Consider the following 26,295-nt stretch of genomic DNA (forward strand, 5'->3'; position numbering starts at 1 on the left):
AATAATGTTTAAATACAATGTGCAAAAGATCAACCAAAGATACATTTTTTTTCTCCATATTTAGTTCTCTGTCTAAATTTAATCAGAATTTGTTTAATTCTCAGTATTGTCATTTACACAATATGTTACGTCATAGAGGTAATGTTGCCGTTTAAGTGAACGCCGATTAAAAAAAAAAAAAAAAAAAAGAAAGAAAGAAACAGATGCTTTTGGTTAGCGTTTTTGCTAACCGCTAAAACAAAAAAAAAAAAACAAAAGAAGAAGACGCTTTCATTATGACGCTTCTGATTGGCTCATTCGGCGACGCACCGGGACGCGCGCGCTCCTCGCAGGTGTGTCGGCGGCGGCTGTTTGAAGTGGTTTGTTTTAGCACCTCGAAGCTGTTTGCTGCGTCGACGTTTCGAGGAGTTTTGGCAGAAAAAGCCGCTTTTCCACGGCGGGACGGTGATGAGTAAAACTTACGACAATGGAGGAGGTAAAACCGGATCGTTACCGGCAGGTTCTGCTCTGTGATATGGAGATTACAGCGTCCTTCTAGATTGTTTCTAGATTGTTGTTCAGTATTATAATCTATTGTAGCTTTGTGAAAAGTTCTGGCCTTCAGAGGGTTCAAATAATGAAAATGTAATTATATACAGAATAGTCTACGGCACTGTAGCTGAAGGCCTCATTTTAAAATACCTTTTAAGATGCTGACATTTTTTTTTTTTTGTTTAAAATAAACAAAACATTTTAATAAGGACAAAAAAAAACAAAACAGGAATGCATCTTGGGGCTTAATAATAAAAATATGACATAGTTTTACAAAAATTTTAAGAAACTATTGGATCTCAGTCCGATTTATTTATGTATTTATTTTATTTTAATATGGCAGAAAGTAATTGTAATGAATGTCGGTCAATGTTTCTGTCAGACATTGACATCTATGTATGTTTTTCTTCAATACAAAAGATGGAAATATGCTGGCATTTACGGGGTTAAACTGCTAAATCATGAATTTCATTTTATAGCTATATTTTCAGCTGAAGCGATTTTAACGAAATAATATTTTTGTGGAAAATATAACTCTGTTATGATTTTAAATCAGCTATTGGCAAACTGATTTTTCACAGAGACAAATGCGTTCACATTTTAAAAGACCTTTTGATAGTAAGCTACAACCCAGATGGTTAATAGTTTATCCATTAAAAAATGGACTAAACTGAAGTAAATTCAAAATAATTGCCTTCTTTCCCAAATATTTTTTTTCATTTGTTAAATTATTTTATTTTATTATTTTTTTGTACTTAGGAAGGATCAATTAACTTCAAAGCTCTTAGGGCTAAATTTCAGGAGGAGGGTCTCCTGCCTTATTCAAAGAGCAGTCGACCAGCTGTTGCTGAAAAACCCAAACTCCTTCAAGGACACAGCAGCTCTGCGGTCAGTTGTATCGGCACAGCTGTGGCAGACGGCACCCCTGAAATTTCCCGTGTCTTCTTCAGAGATGGGCTTCGGTCACCTGGAGGCAAGCGCCCGATTTCCTTTCCCCCTAACCCTAAGCAGACCTCTCCCTCATCTCAGCTTGCAAGTGGAGATGGCTCAGCAAAGCATCCCCTCAAAGACTGGTACATGCCTTTGGTGCTCCCTGTGCCCCCTGTGAAAGACCATAAGGTTGATGCACCAACTGGAAAGGAGCAAAAACTGGAGGCAGAAACCAGAAAAGAAGCCTTCTCACACACTAAGATAAAAAAGAAGGGGTTGTTGCTTCCTTTCAAATCAATCAGAGCATCAAAAATCTTTGCTGATAATGGCGAGGAGCTCACAAGTGGCGATTTACCCAGCAGACCTTGTAACGCTCCCAGTGATTTCTCTTCAATGGACAAACAAGGCTCAGAGGAACGACCTTCCCTTCAGAGTGACCAGTCAACCACTGAGTACGTCGTCTCCAGTCCTGAATTCATAGTCTCCCCTCCTTCACCAGACACGCGTCCAGACTCTGACAACAGGATCCTGAGCACTTTGGAGAAGGCCAAGAAGAAACTCTCACGTCGACAGATTGCAATTCTGCCTAAACCCAAAGGTTTGCGTTCACTTGACTACAGCTGCACAGAGAAGACCTTCCCTAAGTCTCCAAAGAATCTTGACCGTCTTGGTTCAGATGTACTCGTACCTCCATCCTTAAGCCTTCCACACTTGGCCTGTCTTTCTGCTCGGCCTTTCTGCAAAGCCAACAGCTCTGCACGCAGTAGGTTACCCACATCAAATATTACCTTTTCAAGTAATTTTTTGGCATTTTGAAGACAATTGTTTCCTTTCTTTCTGCCAAAGGGCCATCTTTCGATAAGCACCTTATGTTGGACAAAGCCAGCCAAGTACCAGTGAGGACGAGTGAACCTTATTTACCTCAGAGTCCCTTAAAGAAGCTGCTACCTGAGTTGTGGACTCTTGGGCCAGTTCCAGTAAAGCCTCCTAGACCTTCAACAGTTGATCTTAGCTCTTATCATGCAGTCCTAGCTAAGGGTAAAGGTAAGACAGCAGCTTTTGCTCAATCTTCAGTAGAGATTAAAGGGGTTGTCTTTCCACTAAAGTTACCTTTGGTTTCCTTTTTGTAGAAACATTACCAGGTTGGTGCCAAACACCCAAAAAGGAGGCAGTGTCTGTCCTTGATGCTCCAGATGTACCAGACTTTGAGACTTCAGAGTTGGAAGCAGCAGAGGCTGAACCTGTTGACATTGCTGCATTAGAAATGCAAGCTTCAGACATAGTTGTTGGCAATCCTGTAACACCAAACGTATTGGAGGCCACCGATTATGGGGGTTCGGATTCTGCCTTGGCAGTTTGTGAACCAAGAGAGTCAAATAGCATCCATATAGTCCAAGATCTAAATCTTGGCACCTCACACATAATACCCCTAGATCCAGCAAGCTTTCCCGAACCAATAAACCTGTTGGAGTTCCCAGAGCTGCCAGAGCGGCGGTCCTACAGCGAAGACGCAGCGGTAGATTCTTTTCTCAATTCTCGCACCGATGAGATCGATGTAGGGGCTACTGAGCAACTGACTGTCCCAGAGGAAACTGAGTTTTTGGACCAGCCAACACCAAACCACAAGACTCAAACGCAACCAAGGTGGGTTTGGTGGCAACAGTTGGCTAATGTGTCTATTCAGCTGTTAGATTTCTACTCCTGAATCTGGATTGTTTCTGTTTTCTAGAGAACAACATCAGAGCTGCTACTACGAAACCTGCGATAATATTTATGAAGATGTTGAGATCAACAAACAACTGTCAAACCCGACGTTAACCAAGCAAAAAAGCAGATTACGAAGTAGAGTTTGATATTTGTTTTCTCGTTTAAATGAGAATCGTTGTAAAGGTCCATCTTTATTTAACATTCTTATTTCCTCCAGATCCATATGCAGACAGCCAGTTAAGGGTAAGTGTGTTTCATGTTTTAAGTACAGGGTAAATTATTTCTATGTACAAATCCAACTGAATAAATATCATCTATATGTAAAATGTCTTGTGAAAATTTGTTGGACAGCTGATGGTCACATCGGACACAAATAACTTTGTCCAATTAGAGAAAAGAAGAAAATAGGCAAACATTAGTATCTGATTAAAAGAGAATCACTACATGTGCAGAAGCAACATGTCAGATTTTCATTTAGATAATTTTCTCATTCCTTTTATTTTTGGTGTTGTATGAAACCCACTGATCACGAGAAAAGGGACGTATGCTAAACCATGTGCTCATTTCCAGAAGGGGGAAGCGTGTCTTCACAAACGACCACGGCATCCATGGTACGTGTTTCCAAACAGTCACATTGTCCATTTGCTTCTTTTTTTTGTATCTGACATAAATTCCAATCAATGGTCTTTAAAAAACTCAAACTCTCGTCATCGTCGGGGTTACTTTTGCTATTTTTTCCAGCTGTTCAATAAGTGCACCAAAACATAGAACATATGATTGAATGCTGGAACTGTTTGCAGGTTAGCGTTACAGATCACACCACTTTCCGTGACTGGAATCGCATTGCAAGTGGATGTTTTTCAATAACGATGTCTCTGTGGGATTATAAATGCTGCCACGAAGACAATGTACCACCTAAAAAAGTAGTAATAAATCATTCTTATTTTCACTTTCATCGTCATCACTTGGTATCATAAAATACCCCGACAAAACTTTCAGTCCATATCACCCAACCCTATTCGCTGATACGGTGGAGATCACTCTGCAGGTGTTGCACCAGAACAGAAATAAAAAAAATTATCCATTACATAATAATCATATTTGACAGGTTTGTGCTACGATCAGGAAAATGTTCTGATTATACAACAATGCAAAAGCACAAATTCTTGGTCCAGTTTCTTGTGCAAATATCTTAGTACACTTGAAACTCCTATATGTTTTCAGTAACATATAGGAGCTTGTTTCAGTCAATAATTTCTTAATATGAATGAGAAAGTTATAGTTCCATTGGCATTTCACATACAGCACATTATATCTCATAACTTTGGAAAGACGTCTTGTTATAGGTGAAGTATTCTGCCAGTGGACCAATTACTTTTTAAACAATATTAAAGAATTATTGACTTAAAAGAAGTCCACATTTCTTTCTGGAAAGTTACTTGTAAGGTACTTGTTCTAGTTCAAGTGTACTGATTTATTTGCACCAGAAACGGGATCAAAAATACCTACTAAAGATGGTTTTGTTTTTGCGCTGTACGTCTCTTGCCCTCCATTTTGTTTGTAGTTTGTTGAACACTAATCTTTCTTCAGGCAGTGCACAAGCCCCTACACTGCTGAGCACAAAGAACAGAAGAAGAGGGAGAAGCAGCGACTTGAAAAGGAGAGAAAAGAGCAAAAAGAAAGGGAGAAGAAGGAAAACGAAATGAAAAAAAAGTTCAAAGTAAGCAGTGCAGTCCAGGCAAATCTGAGCTTTATCTGACTCGTTTAAAAATCAGCGATTGACCTCCTTCGCTGACTCCGTAGGTGACCGGGGAGGAAGAGCCAATGTACCACGCTAAGGTCATGGTGGCCAGCAAGGTCCGCAAGAACGACCTGCCTGTGAGGAATGGCGACACGGTCAGCATCATCCGAACTACCAACTGCCCCAAAGGCAAATGGCTGGCCAGGGACGCCAACCTCAAGTGTAGGTTGAATTAGAACAAAAAACTAAGATTAAACATGTGATTCTTTTATTTTTAGTTTTTTTAATTTAACATTATTCTCGGTCTCTGTTGTCCCCTCTCTGTCGTAGACGGTTATATCTCTGTGATGAATGTCGAGTTAAACATCAAGGACATGCTGGAACTCGGCAAGAAGGCTCAGGCAGCTGGACGGGGAGCCTACGTCGAGCCGGACACCATCAGCATTGGGAGCCGGTACTTGAAAAAGACAAGTGGATTTCTTTATTTTGATTTATAAGGTCAAACCTCCACGCATGCAATGATAAATCCTGACACATTCCTCCCCTCTCTTCCCCCGCCCCCCGTCTTTTTCTTTTTCCAGGTCCTGTAAGTATCCACAGCCCTCCAGCCTGTTGCTTACATTTCAATCAGTCACTGTGTCAGAATGCGCTGAACGGTACAGAAAATGTTTGCGCTCGTTGATAGTCGACGCACCACGTCGGTCGCCGTGTTCGCCATCTGCTTCAAAGCTGTGTTATTTTATTTTATGTTTTCTTACTGGGGGTGAGGCTGCTGAACGTCTCTCATCAGCAAGCATGCTGGCCTTAATCACAGCAGTTTGTTTTTCCACAGTCACAGATGACAGCGAGGAGTGGGCCTGTGAGGACGAAACTCTTTCACAATCCTATGAAAGCCAGTATGACAATCATTGTCCTCATTAGGGCTCAAAGTGCCCTGATGACGCAATATTCTAGCTGATTGAAAGTGTTTTATTGTTTATTCCTCTCTCTTTGTTTTTGTGCCATAGCTTTGCTCAGCAGACTGTTTCGGAGCCAGAAATGTGTGAGTATAAAGTATGAAAGTGCTGGGAAAAACCCAACCAAAAATCCAGTGTGCCGCTTTAAAGGGAAGAGTGCCGTCTCTGTTTGGTCGGTGTAGCGTGTGGACATGTAGCTGACCGTGACATGCTTTTCACTGCGCTGTACAATGCGCAAAACTTTGTTGATGTTCCGCTAATGTCAAAAACCCCCACATTTGGGCGTGCTGTGGTGACATAGGGGATTGCACGATCCACATTTGGAGGCCTTGAGTCGCGACGTGGCTGCCGCAGGTTCGATTCCCGCACCCCACGATATTTGTCGCATGTCTTGCCTCCTTTCCTATCAGCCTACTGTCATATAAGGGACACTAGAACCCCCGCCAACCCCACATACACACACATTTTTGCAATTTTTGTGTTTTCTATTAAATAAGACCACAATTAAAAATCACTCTTTGTTCCCTCATCCTCCTCACACTTCCTGCTTTCTGTCTTCTAGTAGTAACATCTGGTTGTTGATCATGTGACTCATGTGATGCAGAAAAGTGTTTCCATTGTCGTTTTGTGAAATACACTAACTTGGATATGGTCGAAAAAAATCACCTCATCTTCGCACAACAATGTTTTTATCCAAAAACGGGAGTTTGTTCAAAATTGGTGTTTTCATTTCGCAAATTTCTTTTTAGTCCAAATCTTCCAGTTTTATGGTCGATGGAAACCCGGCTCGACATGCCTTTTAACGTGTCGTTTCGCTACTTCGTGTCCACCACTCCTGCTGTTTTTGCATGGCTAAGCTAACTCCTCTCAGCTCCTCGTCATACCTCTGTCCTTCTTGTGCTCACTTTGTCAGCTTGCGTTCATGTGGATGCTCAGCTTACAGTCAGTGACAGCAACCCGGAAGACCAACACACACAGTAAGTCCCAAACACATGTCGTCACAGCAGAGAAAGGAGTTTTATGCCAACTTAAGAATTAACAATTGTTGGTTAGTGTTGATGAGCTAATAAAATACGTTTAGACGTATTCATAGGCAACTCTTGAGTGTGTTTTAATGTGATAAACTAAAAAGTAGTGCGTAATTTTGAAGTAAGATCAAGAAAAACAATTGGCAAAAAAACATGAATTTGGTCCAATATGTCAGGGTGAGTTCCAGAAGTCTCCTAAAAGAAAGATTAACTCATTGTATCGACTCTTTGTGTAATTTGAACACTAGAACATTAACTTGAACAAACAAATTTGCACCTGCTGGATAAAATTAGTCCTAAGGATCACTACATTTGATTGTATTTAGGACTACAGTCTATCGATTATCTTAGTAATTAATTATTCTGACGATTAATCTGATTTTTTTTTTTTAAATGGGCACATTTTTTATTTAACCCCTTAAACTTATTTTTATACAATATTCTAGAAATATATTGAGATGCAAAGAAGTAATTCAGTTCCTTTTTCAAATAAGATAATACAATATTGTCTAAAGTGCAGCATGTTGGCCGTTCAGTGAATGTTTGATCATTTGTAGCAGAGGATGCATCTGCAGCTATGAAAATCCCTCCAACATCATTACTTAGACTTAGACTTAGACTTAGACTTCCTTTATTGTCATTGTACAAAAAAAACACAAGGTGAATCTTGACAACGAAATGTCGTTACTTGGCTACCAGTGTAGCAGAGCTAAAACCTTATACTACACAATAAATAAATAAATACAATACAAGTGCAGTTTTGGCTTATTTACTAATCAGAGTATTTTTATTTAAGCAAATGGCCTGTTTTGAGTCTCCAGTAAATGACTAATCAATCATTTTAAATGATTGATTCGTTCTCAGTAAGCCAATTAATTAGTTGTATTGAGTGCAAATATCTCTCCTACTCCTGTAGCAGTGGCAGTTCTTGAAATGGGTTGTTACCCAGGGCGGCATTAGAAAGGGAAACAGGACACCCAGCAAGAGAAAATATTTTTATCTTATTTGTCTGCTGTGCCTTGAACAAATTTACAGTGAAGTAAGTCTCCCAATTTTTATTGGTAAGTAATGAGGGATTAGAAACTTGCATAATTACTTGAGTTTCAATTGGTTGGAGAGAGAAGGAACTTGCCCAGGGCCCCATTACGGCAAGAACCACCACTGCCCTGTCGCTCTGCAAAATGTGACTCAGAAATGTCCCTGCTTTACAGAACCAGACACGAGGCTCTGCAGAAACTAGCCCTCTTGGTCCAACACGGCAGAGACGGCGACGGAGGAGCGACTCCTACCAAGTACAGTTTTCTGCCAACACGTCCCACTGTCCCCGCCTCATTCTGCTAATAACTTTTTGCTTGTCCTGTTTGTCTCGTCCAAAGTGCTGACGCGTCGAGTGAGTTGACAGTGTAATATTGTTTCTCCATTGACGTCACTCCTCTCCCTCTCACTGATAATGGTGAAGCTAAAACAAGGGCACTCACACACACATCTCACCTCGGGGCCTCTGCAGTCTAAACACAACTGGGAGACGTTTTTTTTTTTTTTTTTTTTACGTGTGATGGAAAACAGCTCGGCAGGGAGCGTTTTATCTTGGTAGACGAGAGGGTGCTGCGTGTTTCACAGACCAGCAGTTCAAAGTTGATGTGACTTGCGTATCACTCTTGTCTTTATCTAGGTTTCTTGTGTGCGGTCGAGGAGCCTCCCTATCCGTAAGTGTTGCTTCCGTCTAATCAGAAGGAGAAACTGGAATCTCTTTGATCATTGTTTATAGTACTGAAGCACTCAGGATTAGTTTTTTTGTTGTTTTCTCCTCCTAAAAAATCCCCCCAAACTGTACTTAAAGCATCTTTCTTTGTTTTAATTTTTTGTGACAGCGAAAAGGAGATTGACTTCACAGAGATGGAGCTGCTTCCTCCTCCTCCCCTATATGCCGATGCCCTCTGATCAAGATGGAGGCTGAAGTGTGAACCAATCGGGAAAAACAATTTGATTTATCTTTACCAGAACTATAATTTCACAATGGTTTGAACACTTTTATTTTTCCTTAAATGCACTCTAAAAAGGTTGATGCTGACGCACACAGTTGGTGATTGCACTGGATTTGGGCAGAAATAAACAGTTGTTTGCGGTTGCTTGACATTCCGACGATGGTTATGAGATTGTTCTTTTTTAAAGTTTTTTTTTTTTTTTTTTTCCATGTTGCATAAAATAAATTCTGTTGATTCTTCTGAATCGCACCTCTTCCGTTTCTACTCATTTTGAAACTATTTAACTGAGGGGGATTTAAGAAAGGGGCGCTGGGGGGGAAATTCCCATTCATGACTTATTCAAATGTGGGAGACAAAAAAAAAAAGTAATGTCATCAGCCTAAACAAATATCGACGCCTCCACTTTTGGAACCCAGACAAACGAAAGCGAAATCCATCTTCTGACTGTGAAATCCCCTCTGGATGCTGCTGTGTTGACTCCTGCATTCTTAAGCAGGTCGGGAGGAAAATATCCACATGGTATTAATTGGGGGAAAAACGGGGCGGGAGGAAGAGTTGGGAATGGGGGCGTGGTTTAGGAGTCTGTCAGAACTTGAAACAGCCAAAAGGAAGAGAAGAAAGGATGGTGAGAACAGAAGGAGGCGCCGAACTGCAGTGCAAGAAAGTCCGGGGCAGAAAACAGTGAGAGGAGAACCCAGCGCGCGAGCCCCAACCGCCTGGCTAGAGACGATCTTTGAAAAGCAACAAGCGGCTCACTCCGTTCGAATAGAGGCGCGAAGATAAAAGGGTTTTAAATGCAACGCTGTGTGAAGATCATGGCAGCCGACACGAAGAGCTCACTGGGCAGCAACATCTGCCCCAACCGCAGCCCGAGGAAGCTGCTAGTCGCTGTGGATCTCTTCTGCTTGTTCATAGGTAAGCACGGCTCGCCTCGACTGCCGTTTATGTTTATATGTGATGTTACTACAGTGTCACGTGACCGTGTGATATCAGTAATTATTAATTAACGTTTTATTTTAATGCTGCCAAACGGGTTACATGACTTTTCCTGTTTCTTTTTTTGTTTTTTTATGTTTGTTTGGTTTGGTTTTTTTGTTTTTTTTCACAATTTCCTCCCCAGATATTTTATATATATAAAATATTGTATATTTAAGGAGTTTTGCGGCAGGTTGGTAATAACCTGAAACCGTAGCTGCTATTCAACAGGTTGTTGCTAGGTAACCAAAGACCGAGTTGGTTGACGAGACTAACGTTGTTTCGCTGGCCGATAGATTCCCAGAATGCTGTTCGGTTCTAGTGCGGAGTTCAATTAATATTACTAGGTATACATGACAGATATTACGTTGATATTAAGAACTACCGTAAAAAAAAAAAAATAATAAAATAAAATAAAAAAAAATATATATATATATATATATATATATATATATATATATATATATATATATATATATATATATATATATATATATATATATATATATATATATATAACCCTGTCCCTGTCAGCTGCTGTTTACAGTTTCCAAACTTAGAGTGGTTCCAGATCTCATTCAATTTAATCTAATTGAAGACATTGCGGCAGGCTTCATTGAAGTTGACTTCAGTCCTGGTTCCCATTTGGGTCAGTCGAGCCTAATGAAATATGACAGCTTAATATCCCCTAGTCAAACCTGCATAATTAAGCGCACATAATTTGACAAGTCATATGACAGACTGGGTAATGGAGTCAAATATTGGTGAATTGTTCGGCTGAGTTTTTTTTTTTTTTTCTGCTTTTCTCAACCTCAGAAGTAAAGAGAAACTTTAAAATCTTTTCCAACAACAGGGATTTAATTGACTATTGTGAATAATTGCATTTTAAAAAACATGTTTACAAGTGATGGTATATAAATAATGGGAAATACATGTGATTCAACCGTCACATGTATTACTTTAAAATGATTGATTGACATTAATGTATTGTAATGGCTGATATTAAGTTCCAGTTGTAAACTCCGATAAAGGTTATGATTGGTGTGACCTCTGAGTCCGATTCCAATCGGACTCAGAAGCTATTGTTTAACCCGCAAAATAAACTGTTTTTGTCTTTTCCAAATATTACCTGAGTTCTTTGTGCTCTGTTTCTCCTCGGTCCCTGAAAATGATGTGCTGGCTTAGAGGAAACCCACTAATGAACTGTTCCAGCATTTCTTCCCTCTTCACCCACACCTGTAACCATACGGACCTCTGTTTTTGACTTTTTTTCCCTTTTTTTTCTCCCCAGAATGGCTCAAATTCCTCACAGCAACAGGAATGCTTTAGATGTGAACATCTGCTGAACTATATGCTGTGCGTCTGGCTTAAGTGCTTATTTACCAGACCAATGTGGGTGTTAAAAATCTCACAACAGCTGCTGGTAGATTTAGCTTTGATGCTGAAACATTTTAGAAATTAAAATGATTTACCTTGTCCTTAATACTAATTGATGCTTGACGTATCCATATGTTCGTCATGTGTTGAAATGTCAGAGGGAAGCCACAGTTGGAAGCCTGATGCTAAAAATAATGCTGTTCCATTTTTCTGGCAAGTCCACTGACTGTTTTACAATCTTGTAGAAAGTAATCTTTTTCTTTTCTTTTTTTTTTCATGTGCTATGTTTAGAGTCAGGCTAGTTTTCATCTCTGTGGAGGGTAAATCCCCATCATTTGTTCCATAAACTCAACAGAGAGAAACTTGTCAACAAACCAGCAGTGTGTTTCTGTCTAAAGATGTCGGGTTAAAGACTCTGACCGCAAGTAGGAAACTGTGGGCCACAACTAGCAATCTCCTCGGCCCGCTCTCGGCGCAGTTCCTCCTGCCTCCAAGGACGCTATTTGGTTGTTTTACGGCTCCCCTCCTCTTTGTAGATCGTTGGTTTCAGTAAAGATGAGAGTTTTGTGACGGGAAAACGTCGTCCTGACTCGGATCTGACAGGAAACATTTCAGTTTACGTTGGACTGCAGAAAGTGGATATAGTGTTTCCCAGTTAATCCTCTAATGGCATTCAAGTGGATGGCTAATAAGCCAAACATGCAAGCAAAGATACTCATACCATTAAACTCTTATGAATCTGGTTTTAACCAGACAACTCCGGTCCGTTACTTAAGAAACACACCATGCAGCAGATTAAAATGTTTCTCATTGTACACCTGAGCAAACAAAACTTGCCCAACTTGTACGTCAGAAAAATGTTACCAACAGGTGACATTTCTATCTATGTAATTTCTATCGATCAAACTCGTCTGTCTCATCTTGTTTCCCCATATGCCGTGGAAACATGAGTGAAGATTTACCTCAGACTCAGTTGTGGTTCAACTGGTTATTTGAAGGCACAGCTGAAAGTTCAAAAACAGCCACATCATTGTGTGTATGTATACGTTTGTACGCGCGCGTGTGTGTGTGTGTAGGGCTCAGACATGTTCACGCACTCCACCGCAGGCTGCAAGCAATCAAGTGGAAAATGTTTGTTGTTACAGTCACATCTTGGTGCTTTGCGGAACGCCGCCAGCACATGTTGAGCATTTTCCACAGATATCATAAGAACCTGGCGAGGCGCTGAAGAACCCAACAACACCCCTCAACGTTTGATTGTTTTATGTTGAGACGAGGTTTGGGCCAAGAGAAAGCATACCTGAAGACGAAAACATAAATGTTTAACATGATTAACTTGCTTTTATTTAAAGCAGAAAAGCAACAATGACATCTGCTTGTGCTTAAGATGTGAAGTATTAACTATAGCGGGGTGTAATGGAGTATTTCTGAGATGTCAGGCTTTTAGGACTTTAATAGCATGGAGCTGCAGTTGCGGAACCAAAGGGGCGTGGCTTACTGATCGTAGCATTCATCTGCATAAGACAGCTGAACTTTGCATCACAATACTCATGCATCCAGTTCTTTTAAGCCAAAGCAAATTGTTTCAGTTCACAGTGGCTCTGGGTTAATGATTATACTGTAGCGTATAAATTATTGGTTGGTCTTCTTCAAAATCCTCATGTTTTATCAGGGCATTTTAGTTGATGCCAAAAGCATCACAATAACATCTCTGAACAAAAGAATCATCTGAATGGGGGTTGTAGAGGAATCCAACTCATACAAGCTTGTATTTACTTGTTAATTAGTTGGGGTAACAGACATGCTAACTTTCCAATTGTAATTTTAAACGGTTACCTTTAAAATTCACAGCGAGTTGCCATCTTTTAATTCCCTACTCATTAAATGCATCTAAACAAAGACAACAAAAAACTCCCCAAATTTTCCATTGTTTGGATTCATGAATTCATTTATTTTTACTTGGTTCTAAAACTACTGCTAATATTACAAAGTAGTTGTCTAAATCTGTCAAAATGGGAATTGGGTCTGAGCTCAAGACAAATTGGAAATCTGTGTAAACCACAAGTAGTCAGGTCACTGCATCCCATTTTCTGAAATTAAAAATATTTCTACACTGCTGAATTTGTCATCGTTTGTACATTGTACTGGTTGTTGGCCCGTGACTCGGTAGGACTCCTGGTTGAACTAACCAAACTTGTCAGAGAACAGCTGATATGAAGAACTGAACTTTTTTTCTTTGCCGTTTAAATCCAGCTTCTCAGCATTTCCTTTCACTCCTGTTGTCTTTAACGTTGCCCTAACGCAGGAAAACTTGCCCACACCTGCTGACGGCTGTTGACTTTGGTGCGACGGGCGCTCTCCACCGCCCTCTGATGTTTCATGCGGGCCCGACTGAATAGGGAAAGGGGGGAAAATCCCAAGATGCCGCGCTCACTGCTGATGCTGCAGTGTCAGGCGGATGCGAAGGGTCATGGCACCCGAGTAAGGAGGGGGAAGCAGAAACAGCCAAACGCCTGGAAGCCGGGATTCGATTGTGACCTTCCGTTTCTTGTCATTTGTTCTCCCTTTGCCTCGTTTCCAAGAAGTTGTCTCCTGCACTTGGTCATTTTAAGGTTCGTTTAAAAGCCACGGAGTCGTGAATTCATCAATGCGTTTGCCAGACCTTCCTTCTCTTTGAGTCTCTGCCCTGCGAACGCCTCTGGGCTTGTGGTTGCAGAGGTCTTTTCTCTGTCATATCAGCAGTCTGGATAGCCTCCTGTGTTGTTCTCTTCAGAGACAGATAAACCAAACCGTGGGAGATTTGACATTCAGGTTTGAGCGCACTGTAAAGCGCTGTATGTTTTGACAGCTACAGGCTCATTAAGACGTCCCGCCCGATTTCTTTTTCCACCGGTCCGGCTTCAGAGCGGAATGTCGCTCCAGCATAGGTATTTGTTTGAAGAGCGTCTGAAAGTTAATAACGTGAACCCTGCTGAACGAGGAGGGCTGAGCGGCATTCTGGATTTCCCAGAGCGCCAGAACTCTCTGTAACCTGAACTCGGCCCAGCTGGACCTTGAAAACCACAACTTAGCAGCTCTGTGCGTGTGTGTGTGTGTGTGTGTGTGTGTGTGTGTGTGTGTGTGTGTGTGTGTGTGTGGCGGGGGGAGTGTGTGTGTGTGTGTAATTGGGTGGGTATATCAGGTTGAGGGGCTCAGCAAGTCAAGCATGTGTTGACATTCAGTCTAAGAAATTCCCCCTGCCACCCTCCCCAACACCGGCAGTCTGCTTGTTTTTCTTTATATCTGCAGATCGCAGCCGACTTGAAAGCCCAGTGTCACTTTGAAGTGAAGTGAAAGCATATTTTCCCTATTCTGTCTTGAGATTTGAAGGCCTCTCCCGGGTACCTCAGTTACCCCCGGATATCAAAGTCCTCCATCGCTGCCTCTTGAGATCGAGGAAATAAGCCGTCCTTATTGGCTCTTGGCTCAGTTACTCTCAGTCTGTTTGTTGTCAGCAGATAAGAAGAGATCTTCTTCCGACTTGAAGCGGTGAAAGACACTAAATCGATCAGACACAAACACACGCAAGGCGTCTTCAAAAGGCCCTTTTAAGGTCTACCTCAAAGCCGAGGCCGGAAAGATGGCGCCACTCAAGGTGTTTGGTTTTTTTGATTCTTTTCCGGTTTAGCAAAAATTTGACATAGTTCGGTGTTAGAGACTGGAAGGATAACTGCCATGGGTTAAAATAGCTCAGTTTCTCAAATTTATAACCACGCATGGATTTCTACTTGGGAGCACCTACGTACGCAACATTTTGGGGAAATTGTAAGACCATTGGAGAAAGCATCATCATCCTGTCCTTCGTTTTTGCCTGTAGTAACAGCTGGCTGATGAATCTATGACTAACTATAGATGCATTTCGATATGGCCAAAATCCATCTCGTCCAAGCTCAAGATTTATTTATGTATTTCTTTTGAAACTGGAGTGTTTCCCATAATCAAAAATGTATTTTCATCATTTCAATTTGCGCAATATTATGTTTGAAGGAAAAGCTTTTCCACCTCCTCCTTCCACAGAGATTTGGGGAAACCGGTACTTCAGCATTTTCAATGCGCTCTCCTTGAGGTGAAGGGAACAAGAGGACAAAATAAATGTTCTTATTTTAATTGCATTGGTGTTCAGTTAAACTTGTGAAGATGCTGTCCTCGGAACTCCTGAAAGCGGTTTGTATGTTCTCCGCTATGTTGAGCGTTCTCTTAAAAGTATGTATATATGTGTTGTGAAAAAAACCTGCCTCACCTGCACTCATGTATCTGTCTAACCATGCAGTGGTTCTTGTTGGCGTGCTTTTGCACAAGTCTGTCTTCCCGCCTCACCGGAGAGGGTTCTTCTGTGACGACGACAGCATCAGACTTCCCTTTAAGAACAGCTCGGTGCCCACCTCCATAGTCTCAGCTATGGGCGTCACTCTGCCTGTGTTCTCTGTAAGTCCTGCTGTGGTGAAAGCAGGAGGACGAGGGGAAGCCTGTGTTGGAGCGCGCTCAGTTCGCCAGTGGCTGGATTTTTCTCATCCCACACCGATTCGATGGCTTCCACACGCTCTGAGTCACACGCGGTGGTTATGTCCCATTGACTGCAAATCATGTATGCAGCACATTACTTGTCCACCAGTTTCCACTGCGGACTTTGATTCAAATCCCGGCCTTCAGGCAGCCGTTGGCGTACGTTCAATTTACCAAACGCAAACAAAATCGGCTAAAGAAAAATATCTAAAAATACAAACTGTCCCAAATTGAAATATTGAAAAGAGTCTCGTTTTCCCTAACAATATTTTTAGATCTAAAACATTCCAAATTACAGTCCTACAAGAAGAGAATTTGATCAAAAATGAGGAAAATGATGATGAATCCTTATATTAGAGTTATGAAATGAGACGATGTATTTTCATTTTTACCAACAGAGTGAAGGTTTGACAGCCAACAAAACGTGTTTCAAAGAGTTTAATCAGTGCGGAATAATCTGCTGTAGCTCATGTGTAATATCGTAGTAGTTGAGTCTATTATGGTTAGATAATTCCTTTTATAGAATTTAGCTAATTTACCACAGAAATTTTAGCTATTTCATTAGAATGAGCAAAAAAAGAAACATTTTTATAAATCTCAAATTGTGGTTTAAAGAAATTTGTGTAGCTATAAGGGTCTCAAACAGCTGAAACTAGCTGGCAGGCTTAAATCGCAGAATTTTCTCCTCGTAGTTTAATTTTCTACAAGTAAGATGTGCAATTAAAGCGATTAACTAAATGTTTTCACTAGGCTGATGGATTCCCACTGATTCAAACCTGTCAATACTATTAGGGTTGATTTTTTTATTTATTTATATACTTATGAGGCAATTTCTGAGCCCAACTTGGACAACTTTCTGCTTATTATCATCACAGTGACAGACTTTCAAATAATCTAGACCCGAGACAAAACCACATGCTGAAATTTGCAGGTCACTTTTTCAAATTTCCCTCATAAAATGGTAATGAGAGTTTCTGAGAAACATGCAGCTCAACAGAATGATTCCTTACAGAAAGCAAACACAGCTGTCAGGTAAAGCATCGTCGACCTTCAGTTGACAGACCGAGTCACAACCCCGAGTCGAAGCCTTCAGTAAATAACTGGCCAATTAGCAGCCATTACTTAGTTGGTCACAGATAACAGCCACACAACGAACTGCGCCAGCTCCAGATGTTCTCTTGTCATCCCCTGCTCGCCACCACAGCCTCTGATTTGCGTGTCATTAACTTAGCACCTCCATCTCTCTCTCCCATTTCCTCCCCATTTCCTTCCATTTCCTTCCACTCCCATCCCTACCCTACCTCCTCTCCGTCCTCTCTGTGCCACTCACTCGTCTCCACACGCTAGCTGTCCTGCCTTTCTTGGTCATTGAGACCTCCGCTGTTCAGCCGTACCGTAGAGGGTTTTACTGCGACGATGAATCCATCAGATACCCGGCCAAAAGCAGAGAGATCGTTAGCGACACTGTGCTTAGCGCGGCAGGCATGCTAATCAGCATCGTCTCTGTAAGTCACCTCACTCTCATCACTAATGTCAACTTCACTCATCGGGTTTCAGCGCCGCTCACAAGGACTAGCAGCACCTGTGGTAGCCATGTGAATTCTCATGCTAATCTTTTATTATTATTATTATTATTCATTCCTGTTTGCAGTTGGTGCCATTTCATGTCTTCTGTCTACAACAGCAATTTAAACATGTGCAAAACGTCCAATCGGCTACAGCTGCTCATGTTTGCCTCAAACCTCAGTTTTTATAGGAACGTAGTAAAAAGTATTTCTTATTATGGAACCATATCACATTGAAAATAAAGTAATCCATGAAATTTATTAGAAATTTATTTTTATTTGACCAGATTGCTGGTTCCACAATTATTGGCGCTAATTTACAAACTGTAAACCATTTCAATTTTTCTCCTTCTCTCTCGGTTTTAAAGTGTCAAATATATTTTTAATGAGATATTGTTACTCCAACACATAAATATGAGGGGAATAGGCTTCCCTTGGCCGACCTCAAAAACGAGAAGGATGAGAGAACACGCCATTAAAGTAAGACACACACATGTTGATCTTCAAAAAAATCAGCGAAGGGATAGAAGCACTTGCTGAAACTATCCAGCGATTCAGGGTTTACTCCAAACGAGCACTGTTTAAACCAAAGGAACAAACACATATCATCTTACTACTTGTGCAAATGTTTTGAACACTAATACATGAGGGCTGCTAATATCACATGAATACTTCAAACAACTTTGGGGGAACAAACCAAGATTATCTTGAACGATGACTGATGCGACTCTTCTCCACACCTGGGCCACCAGCCAGAGCCGCTGCCTCCAGAGCATTCCAGATAAGAACGAGCCGACAACACTCTCTCCCGAGTTCTCCCTAGAGGACGCAAGATGACTGAAGTGATTAGGACTTCCACAGTAAAGTGAAGTTTGGAGGACTCTCCTGAGAGAAAGCCGAGCGTCTCAACCCAGAGTCTGGTGATTAAACTCATTACTGCTGGAACTCGTGTAGTTTTGTTCGAGCGTCTCTCACCAGGCCGCTTTTGACAGATACCGCAATAAAGAGGAAAATTACAAGACATTTTTATTTCCATCTAAACACAACAACTCGTACTTTAGGACTCAGCTGCTACATGGAAACCGAAATTAAACTCCGGCGACTTTTGTAAGAACTTGCCAGCGACCGCGCCGAGTAGACGGAGCCTGCCCAAGTGTGTAGTTAGTGCTTACAAAACACCCCCAACGCCTCAGGAGCCACAGACTAATACATTCACAACCACAGATGGGTCGTTTGTGTGCAAACAGATTCCCGCAGCACTCCCCCCAAAACAGAAGGCCCGTTTTTAAAAGTTAAATGTTATTCCTCACATAATATGTCCAGTTTTCACCTCGGCCGAGCGAAACCGCGTCGCCTCACGGTTGAGGGTGCATGTGTTGTGTACCCTGCCCTTCACCTCCCACCGCCCCTCAACAGCAGAGTACTGCACAGACCTAAAGCCACAGGGGTGAGAAGGAGCCGGCAGGCTGTGTAATTACGGTTGACGCAATGGTTGTTTGGTTAAATGCCATAATTATTGGGGTGGAATTGTGGTGAGGGCCCCAAACAAGGAAAAAAAAAAAAAAAGGCCATGTATTTCATTTTCCCCAAGCAATACATGAATTTTGGATCCATCTCCAACACCCCCCTAGAGAGCTCCGGCCAGCATTTGTGTTTTATGAAGCAGAAGAAAAAACAAACGTATTTAGTGCTTCGTTGCTCCGAGATGGAGAGCTGGTGGGAAACCAAGAGGTCGTGACCTTTTTGTAATTCATGCTGGCCTTTGTCAGGGCGAAAGAAAACAATTACATTTGGAACTTTATCCAAATAGCAAATCTTTTTTCTTTTTTTTTTCTCCGCTACAGTAAGATTTTCACATCGTCGTCGTGCTGCAGACGCCAAATGGGCTTCTCTCTCAAACCATCTCTCCGTCAACTCTCGCCAGCTTCAGTTTCCCTTCGGAAGAAAAGCCACTCATCCGTACAGGAAGTGGGCAAATAATAGTCGTCCAGTCAACAGAGTCTCCTAAATATTCTGTGGATCTGTGCCGCTCCTCCAGATTTACCTCAGACATGCTAAAATTTTGTCTTTTATAACCTGGTTCTGTTTTAAGCATCACAGTCATCTCCCTGTCCGCTGTTGTTCTTTAGGCCTTTGCAGAACGACCGGATTTGTAAAGATTAAATCAGACACAATTGGACTCCCAAGTAAACGTAAACGCCTAATAAAATCCAACAAATTTCGTGGTTGTCGTGTGACCAAATGTGGGAGAAGTTCAAGGTGCCGCTTTCTCGAGGCGCTGCGCGCTCATTACCAAGCAACTCGATTCATCTGTTCGCTCAGTTGAAAACCTTCTGCACAAGAGGAACCAGATGTGTTGTCTTTCCTCCAGCTGGGCTAGCTGCAGCTGGCTCTAAAGGCCTGTGTGGTGGAAACAACACTTTTTCTTTTTTATCTGCTTGTTAAATCTCCAGTGTGTTCCAGAGCGAGGCTCGCCCTCCCCACCCCAACCCCGTCCCTCCACCCCCCCGCGGAAGAATGCGCGATGAATTCGAGATGCTAACGTGAAAACAGCCAGACGTCCGGGTTTTCAGAAAGACCGCCTGCGCGAGGGGAAAAACAAACATGCGCCTGGTGGAATCTGGCCACCGCCAATCAGACACGTCGCCAAGCTCAGCATTTCCTTGATTAAAACCAGCAGTGACTCCCCCCCCAACCCTACTCCTCCTCATTCCTCTTCTCACTTTTCTGCCTCTCCTCCCTTTCTTGCAACACTTATTGTTCCTTCAATCGTATTAGCATATCTTCTTTGCCGTTCCATCCTCCCTTCTTGTCGTTCTGTACCTTCTGTCCTCCCTCCCCCTAGCCGACTCTCGCTCCTCCACAGCTTCAATTGTGAACGGTTTGAAGACAACAGAGGAAGACGAGGTTAGGGGGCAGGAAAGGCGTTTTTGAGTTTGGACAACTGATTTGAGTCATGAATATTCATCTCCCCTCCATTGTCCCCCTCTGTTCCCTCCAATGGACAATGTTCAGTGGGGGTTCTTTCATTGTTTACTCTCAGAGGAAGAGCATAAGGCAGTGAAGATGTTGAGCAAATTGGCAGCCCTAATGTGTAGAAAGCTCAGTACTTTGTTCTGATCTATCAAAGACCTTACAGTGCTGACAAATTAAAATAGATAATTGATACTCGAGCGACCCCAAGGCTTGTCTCAGCTACCAGTCAGTGATTAGTTTTAGTTCTAATTAATGTTTAGGCTAGTTCAATCTGATGATAAATGACAAATTAGTACCAATCATATCATGTGTCCACATTTCTTTACAATACCCTTTGAGCAGATCATAGAAAATGACTTTAAATTGTTGCCAAAGCAGGTCTGAAATATCTGCCTAGCTGGTCTGAGTTAATGCAGATTTGGTTTAAAATGTTCTCCATTTTGAAGCCAAAAAGAGTCTGGTAGGAAATCTCCAAAACTACGAAACAACAAAGAGGCAAAACGGCAAAGAACTGAATATCCATCATTCTGCAATAGCACATAACTTCAAAAACATTGTTTCACCAACATCCGCTCCCCCTCTCTTCTCTCAGATCATAATAGGTGAAAGCTTCAGGATCTTCTTTCTGACCCAGGAATCCAAGTCGTTTGTCGGGAACCCCTACTTTGCTGCTTTCTACAAACAGATCGGGGTGTTCATCTTCGGCTGTGCCATCATTCTGTCCTTCACCAACATCGCCAAGGCGTCGATTGGCCGCCTGCGGCCAAACTTCATCGACGTGTGCAAGCCTAACTTCTCCACCATCGACTGCTCCCTGGGCTACATCACGGAGTACACGTGTCAAGGCGCAGAGAAAGAAGTCGAAGAGGCTAGGTATGCTGTGCTAACCCATGGCTCAGTCACCCACAAGCAAATGCCGTTGGTTCGGATATTTGTTACACGCTGCGATGCTAACTGACGAACGTTCTCCTCAGGAAGTCATTCTTCTCTGGACACGCGTCGTTCTCCATGTACACCATGCTCTACCTAGTGGTGAGTTTCTAGACGTTCGTCCTTTTACTCGTTTTGTTCTTGAAGAACTTTTTTTGTTGTTGTTGCTGCTGTTTTTAAATCCGACTTCCTTTGGTCTACAGTTTTACCTGCAGTCTCGCTTAACTTGGAGCGGAGCCCGTCTGCTGCGTCCGTTGACCCAGTTCGCCCTCATCATGATATCCATCTTCACTGGCCTGACCCGGATATCCGACCACAAGCACCACCCCGCCGATGTCCTGGCCGGGTTCTTGCTGGGCGCCCTGGTGGCCGTCTGCATCGTAAGTCGTCACGCTCTTCTTTAAAGCTGTCCCGAATACAACGGCAGAGAAAATCTCTAAATGAAAACGAATGTATAAAAACAATTTGTTAAAATGAGGTTTGATTACGTTTTCTTTTATGAGTTAGTCTACAGACCCATCTGAAATTCCCTGGAGACGCGTTTTAGAAAAATATACAGGGAAGATTCTGCTGCTTTGATTTTGTTGATGCTTTATGTCTAAAAAGATGAAGTTATAATAACCTTGTGCTTCTGCCAACACGTTTTGGTCAAATGTTATTTCTATACTAGGTTTGTTTGTTTCAGCACTGCATGTTTTTTTTTTATTATTATTATTTGTACATGAAAATGTTAAAAATAACAGAAAACAGTTAGAATTAGAAACAAACAGTAAAGTCGTATCAAGACGCAGCTACAGTTAGCTAGAGACTGTGAGCCTTATTTTGCAAACCTTTAAAGAATTCCCTCTCCTTCTGCCTGGCAGGTTTTCTTTGTGTCCGATTTGCTTCAGCCGCAAAGATTTTGCTCTGTGACCCAAATGCCGGTGAAGAAAGATTGCCTTCCTCCAGCAGACACCAGGGAGCAGGGCAACCCTCTCACCATGGTGTAAAGACCAGGCTGAAAACCCACTGAAAGCAAGAAATGAGCAGAACTGTGCCTTTTTGTTGTTGTTGTTGTTATTGTTATTATGATTTTTCTTGCAGCCACTTGTTCTTACTGAATGAAGCGGACACTCTGGAAAGTGCGTCCACAGAAAACGGTTAAAGAAAGTTTTGCTTTCTGAAGAACTTTTTTATTCTTCTTCTTTTGTTTTTCCCCAAATCTCACAAGACATGTGAATGTGTAGGGAGGTGAGACGACCTTTTTGTTTTTGCTTTGTTTTTTTTGTTTTTTTATTACACAAGGAGTTTTTGACCGTCTCTTCTGTTATAAAGAACTTATTTTTTTTATTTTTTATTTTTCTGAACAAAAGTCCGGAAGTCGAGAAAAACCTACGAAAGGCTTTTCTGTGTTTTATTTCTCCGGCAGTGGAGCTCTATTCATAGCCCCGCTTCTCACTGTGTGGCTTATATTTGAACAGCATAAAAAAATAAAATTTATGAAAATAAAACAAATTCCTCTATTTCAGGAAGGATATTGTTTTAGTTTATTACAAGACATCGCAAGCGTGACTTTTAAAGCACTATTTTCCTCTAGTATTGTTCGCCGCCTCTTGACCGACCTTTTTTGGAAAGCTTCACTCCGTGTGTAGTTCAGTGTTCCCTCAGACGTCACAGTTATGTGGAAAATACAGTGACGATGTGGGTGGGTTTTTAGATGTGGGCCTCATTCTGCTGGCATGGATGGGCCCCCACTGAGCCGTTTAATGAAATGACAGTGTTTTATATGTGCCAGACGGGTGTTCACGTTTTAGGTCAGAGTGTGTGTTTGTGCGTGTGTGTGTGCTTCAATGTTAGGTCATATATTTTAGTATTCATCGCCTAAAAGTGTGGCTTTTAGCATATAAAAGCATCTGGAGACGAGAATGAATGATGCAGTTTGATCACTTGTTTATCATTGATGTTGTATAACGCTTATGGCTCTGTTGCCATGCATGTATGTGTTGCCAGTAGACACGGACTGACCAGTTACTGGCCAGTTGGAAACTCAAAACTTTAGTCCCTTCCAACTGGGAACGCAGCATAACGAAGGCTAAATACTGTGGTGAGCATGGAGATGTTGGCCTTTGGAAATCTTTGATGTGGACGTCATTCGAAGCTCGTCGTGTTCAGTATCAGTGAAATGGTTTAAAACAAGTCGGAAGAAGAACTAATAGTTTCAAGAAGCCAAGGTTAGCTGTGTCTGCAATGGAGCGATGCTAGCTGCTCATTCAGGCGAGACTCCAGCTGTGAGACTTGAACATATGAGAGTTTTTCCCAGTATGCTAATCATGCTAACCATTGTAATCTTATGGTAATTTCTGCGAAACGATGCCAAAAACATAATACTTATAGTAGCTTATGTTGTAAAATCACATAATTGGGATGTCGGTAGAGATGCGTTGACCTCTGACTGACCAGTTGGAAACTCAAAAAGTCAGGGATTTGACTGTAAAGAAGGCTAACAGGTTACACAGTCAGCCTTGGATAAGCTTCAGCAGGGACACTGTTGATGGAGCTAGCGATGTTTGGTATCGGTGAAATGTTTTAACATCCAGTCAGAAGAAGAACCAAAGGTTTGAGAAGATATCTAAAGGTTAGCCGTATTTACTAGCAGAGATGCTAGCTGCTCTAGGCTTCTTTTGGTGTTGATACTTCTGGACTTTTTGTAAGCAGTATACCAACTTCTCTGACCATACAAACCATCGCAATATCTAGGATCTGATGCCAAAAGCAACTATCATGTTAGCTCTGTTGTTTTCTCCGTTTTCCTCCCCTCTCTCTCACACAGTGTGACTTTGCCTCTGATCATTCATTTAAAAATAGTGAATGATCTCTGACAGCAGCTGGATCCAATGACAAAGCAGAATCAACTTAAACTGATGTTACTAGATATAGGCTGCTATTCTAACTTTTAACCATAAGAACATTTTAGCCGTTTTTTACTCGTCTATTTTAGAACCAAGCTGTGCAAAATTGGAGATTGACAACAGAACTCTTAATTGGCGAATCTCTAGGTGCACATAAACCTGACGCAACACCTGCAGTGTGCTTGCCTGACTCCATTGTGAAATATAAATATATAGGAAGCCAGTAACTCAAAATATCCAGACTCGCTTCTAAATGACTGAGACTGCCTCAGAAAGTTCACTGTGCCACTACGCGCTGTAAATTGCTGTAAAGTGTGTCCTGTTTGCGTGCTGCAGAAACGCCCACTATGACTCTGCGCTGTGCAAAGACCTGTGTGAATATCGACATAGAAACGGGAACGAAGCGGCGTCAGAACCAGACTCCTTCGGCTCTGTTTTGTATTTGTTTGGGGTTGTTTTTGATGTTGTTTTTTCTCTGTTTTGTTCCGAAAACGAAACAAAGAAAAAAAAACGTTTAATATTTTTGTAATGTGAATTTTTATACCACAAAGCTGTATTAAAGAAAGGATGTCTTGAATAAAAAACACAAGAGAAAAGCGGAGTTGAAGGTTTCTTTGTGGTTTTCTTTCGAAACTCGGAGTGTTGTATTTAAGCAGGCAGCCAACTTTGCGTGTGATGAGGAGATTTTTGGGCGTGGGGCACCAGGAGACTTCCACGAGCCTCTTCCTGTGGGGAAATAGTGAACATTCCAGGTTTTAACCCTTCTCCGCGTCGGCCCTCTGGAATAATATAAAGTCCACACAGAACCTATTCCGGAGTGGCAGGCCAGGCTCACATGCTTAGAAGCTGTACGACTGTGTTTACCGCCCTGGATGTTTTAACCTCCTTGTGTCCATAAAATGTAGAATAGAACAAAAATAGGTTGAATCATACTGCTCAGTATACACACGCACACACACACACTGTTTTACACTAATTTTTGTTAGAAAAATCAGGTAGATTGTCAACAGTAGATCTGATTAGCTTAACGAAAGGCAAAAGTATGTTTTCTTTAGTTTTAGCTGGATTGTGTTTTTACCTGCACATAAATCCAGAAGCTGTAACACATAAATCTCAGACATATTTTTAACAAGAGAGTCGAACAGCAAACGCTCAACCTGAACAACGGAGTTGACTCCTGCCTGATGGCGGTGAAAGATTCTCTGATTTATTTGTGTTTTTCATGCAACATGTGTCAAATGTACAACAGAAAAAAGTACAATTTAGGATGCGGGGCCAAATCTGCCCCCCCATGGCTTTTTATGTGGCCCTCTAGACTCTATGTTACGTCAATAGATCCCTGCGGTTTTTCACCAATCTACAAAAGTTAAAATAAGAATTTGTCTTTTTTGTGTATTTGACTTTGACATTCCTGATGTTCTCCGTCTTCAGTCCAGCGCATACTAGCTTTTCTTGTTGTTGCTGCTTTTGCCACCATGAGATGATCAATATAAAAAATAAAAAAACTGATTGTCTTTACTGGTGCAAAAGAATATTACTGTTACTGTCGAGAAAAACAAAATATATTTTAGAACTTAATTTTAGTATTCTCGGAAAACCGGCAGAATTTTTCAGCCTTTTTTCAACAGATGGTGATGAATGGGGTCGCAATAATTTTATTTAAAAGTGTACTTCCAAGCGAGGCCAGCAGATGGCAGAACTTTAGGTCTGGTTGCTCATCCACTCCCCATAGGAAAATAATGTTTTTCCAACGGTATCAATGACATCATCAGTGATGTCATAACTCTCTGACACCACAAAGGAATCTCTCTCTTAAATGTAGCTCACAGAGAGCGTTTTGTCAGACCTGTTCCTCAGTTCCATTGTGGCAGATCACTCTACAAAGCACGTTCGAAAGTCATTGAAAAAGTAGCATATCGATTCTAGATATCGCCTTTCAGAGCAAGAACATCGACATGAAGCAGCAACAGCTTGCATGTAAGCATGAAGCTTTTCCATCGAAGCTTTCATGGGTCGACATAGTGGACCTCAACATTGAAGTCGACTACGACGCTGTCGTTTTCCCTTTTGAGGGTGACAGCGACACCCCCTTTGAGCCGGAAGATGTACCATCAAAGATCCAGGGGGATTCAAGTCCTTCCGGCCACTTTGACAATCCAACATC

At 41.7% G+C, this 26,295-nt stretch overlaps 2 protein-coding genes across 4 annotated transcripts; both read left to right on the forward strand.

Moving 5' to 3' along the window:
• The first annotated feature begins 466 nt into the window (after positions 1-466).
• Positions 467-9,065, forward strand: si:ch211-188c16.1 (uncharacterized protein LOC562677 homolog). Its single transcript, XM_055032688.1, has 17 exons — positions 467-475; positions 1,291-2,224; positions 2,308-2,505; positions 2,592-3,105; positions 3,191-3,303; positions 3,386-3,411; positions 3,739-3,779; positions 4,759-4,888; positions 4,972-5,131; positions 5,240-5,380; positions 5,700-5,805; positions 5,917-5,951; positions 6,779-6,842; positions 8,105-8,185; positions 8,270-8,283; positions 8,566-8,599; positions 8,765-9,065. The coding sequence occupies exons 1-17, from the start codon at positions 467-469 to the stop codon at positions 8,832-8,834; spliced, it is 2,670 nt and encodes an 889-aa protein (XP_054888663.1). The 3' UTR covers positions 8,835-9,065.
• Positions 9,066-9,459: 394 nt separating this feature from the next.
• Positions 9,460-24,732, forward strand: LOC129362333 (phospholipid phosphatase 3-like). 3 transcript variants are annotated; one of them, XM_055033817.1, is made up of 6 exons: positions 9,460-9,793; positions 17,120-17,277; positions 20,906-21,186; positions 21,288-21,345; positions 21,447-21,623; positions 22,107-24,732. In XM_055033817.1, exons 1-6 carry the CDS (start codon positions 9,673-9,675, stop codon positions 22,230-22,232), a joined length of 921 nt encoding a protein of 306 aa, XP_054889792.1. In that variant the 5' UTR covers positions 9,460-9,672; the 3' UTR covers positions 22,233-24,732. The 3 variants fall into 3 exon arrangements, with proteins under 3 accessions (XP_054889792.1, XP_054889794.1, XP_054889793.1); XM_055033818.1 differs by lacking the exon at positions 17,120-17,277 and adding an exon at positions 15,540-15,694 and having other exon boundaries at positions 9,480-9,793; XM_055033819.1 differs by lacking the exons at positions 17,120-17,277; positions 22,107-24,732 and adding an exon at positions 15,540-15,694 and having other exon boundaries at positions 9,463-9,793; positions 21,447-21,647.
• The last annotated feature ends 1,563 nt before the right edge of the window (positions 24,733-26,295 follow it).

The sequence above is a fragment of the Poeciliopsis prolifica genome, unplaced genomic scaffold (assembly GCF_027474105.1).
Source record: "Poeciliopsis prolifica strain line A6 unplaced genomic scaffold, Auburn_PproV2 SCAFFOLD008, whole genome shotgun sequence".
Taxonomy (NCBI): Eukaryota; Metazoa; Chordata; class Actinopteri; order Cyprinodontiformes; family Poeciliidae; genus Poeciliopsis; species Poeciliopsis prolifica.

Excerpts from the sequence above, each read along its gene's own strand:
- si:ch211-188c16.1 (XM_055032688.1), top strand. Across the intron at positions 5,132-5,239 it reads CAGGGACGCCAACCTCAAGT|ACGGTTATATCTCTGTGATG; the intron begins GTAGGTTGAATT and ends TCTCTGTCGTAG. Across the intron at positions 5,806-5,916 it reads TCACAATCCTATGAAAGCCA|CTTTGCTCAGCAGACTGTTT; the intron begins GTATGACAATCA and ends TTTGTGCCATAG.
- LOC129362333 (XM_055033817.1), top strand. The coding sequence starts at position 9,673 with ATGCAACGCTGTGTGAAGATCATGGCAGCCGACACGAAGAGCTCACTG. Across the intron at positions 21,187-21,287 it reads AAAGAAGTCGAAGAGGCTAG|GAAGTCATTCTTCTCTGGAC; the intron begins GTATGCTGTGCT and ends CGTTCTCCTCAG. Across the intron at positions 21,624-22,106 it reads CCCTGGTGGCCGTCTGCATC|GTTTTCTTTGTGTCCGATTT; the intron begins GTAAGTCGTCAC and ends TCTGCCTGGCAG.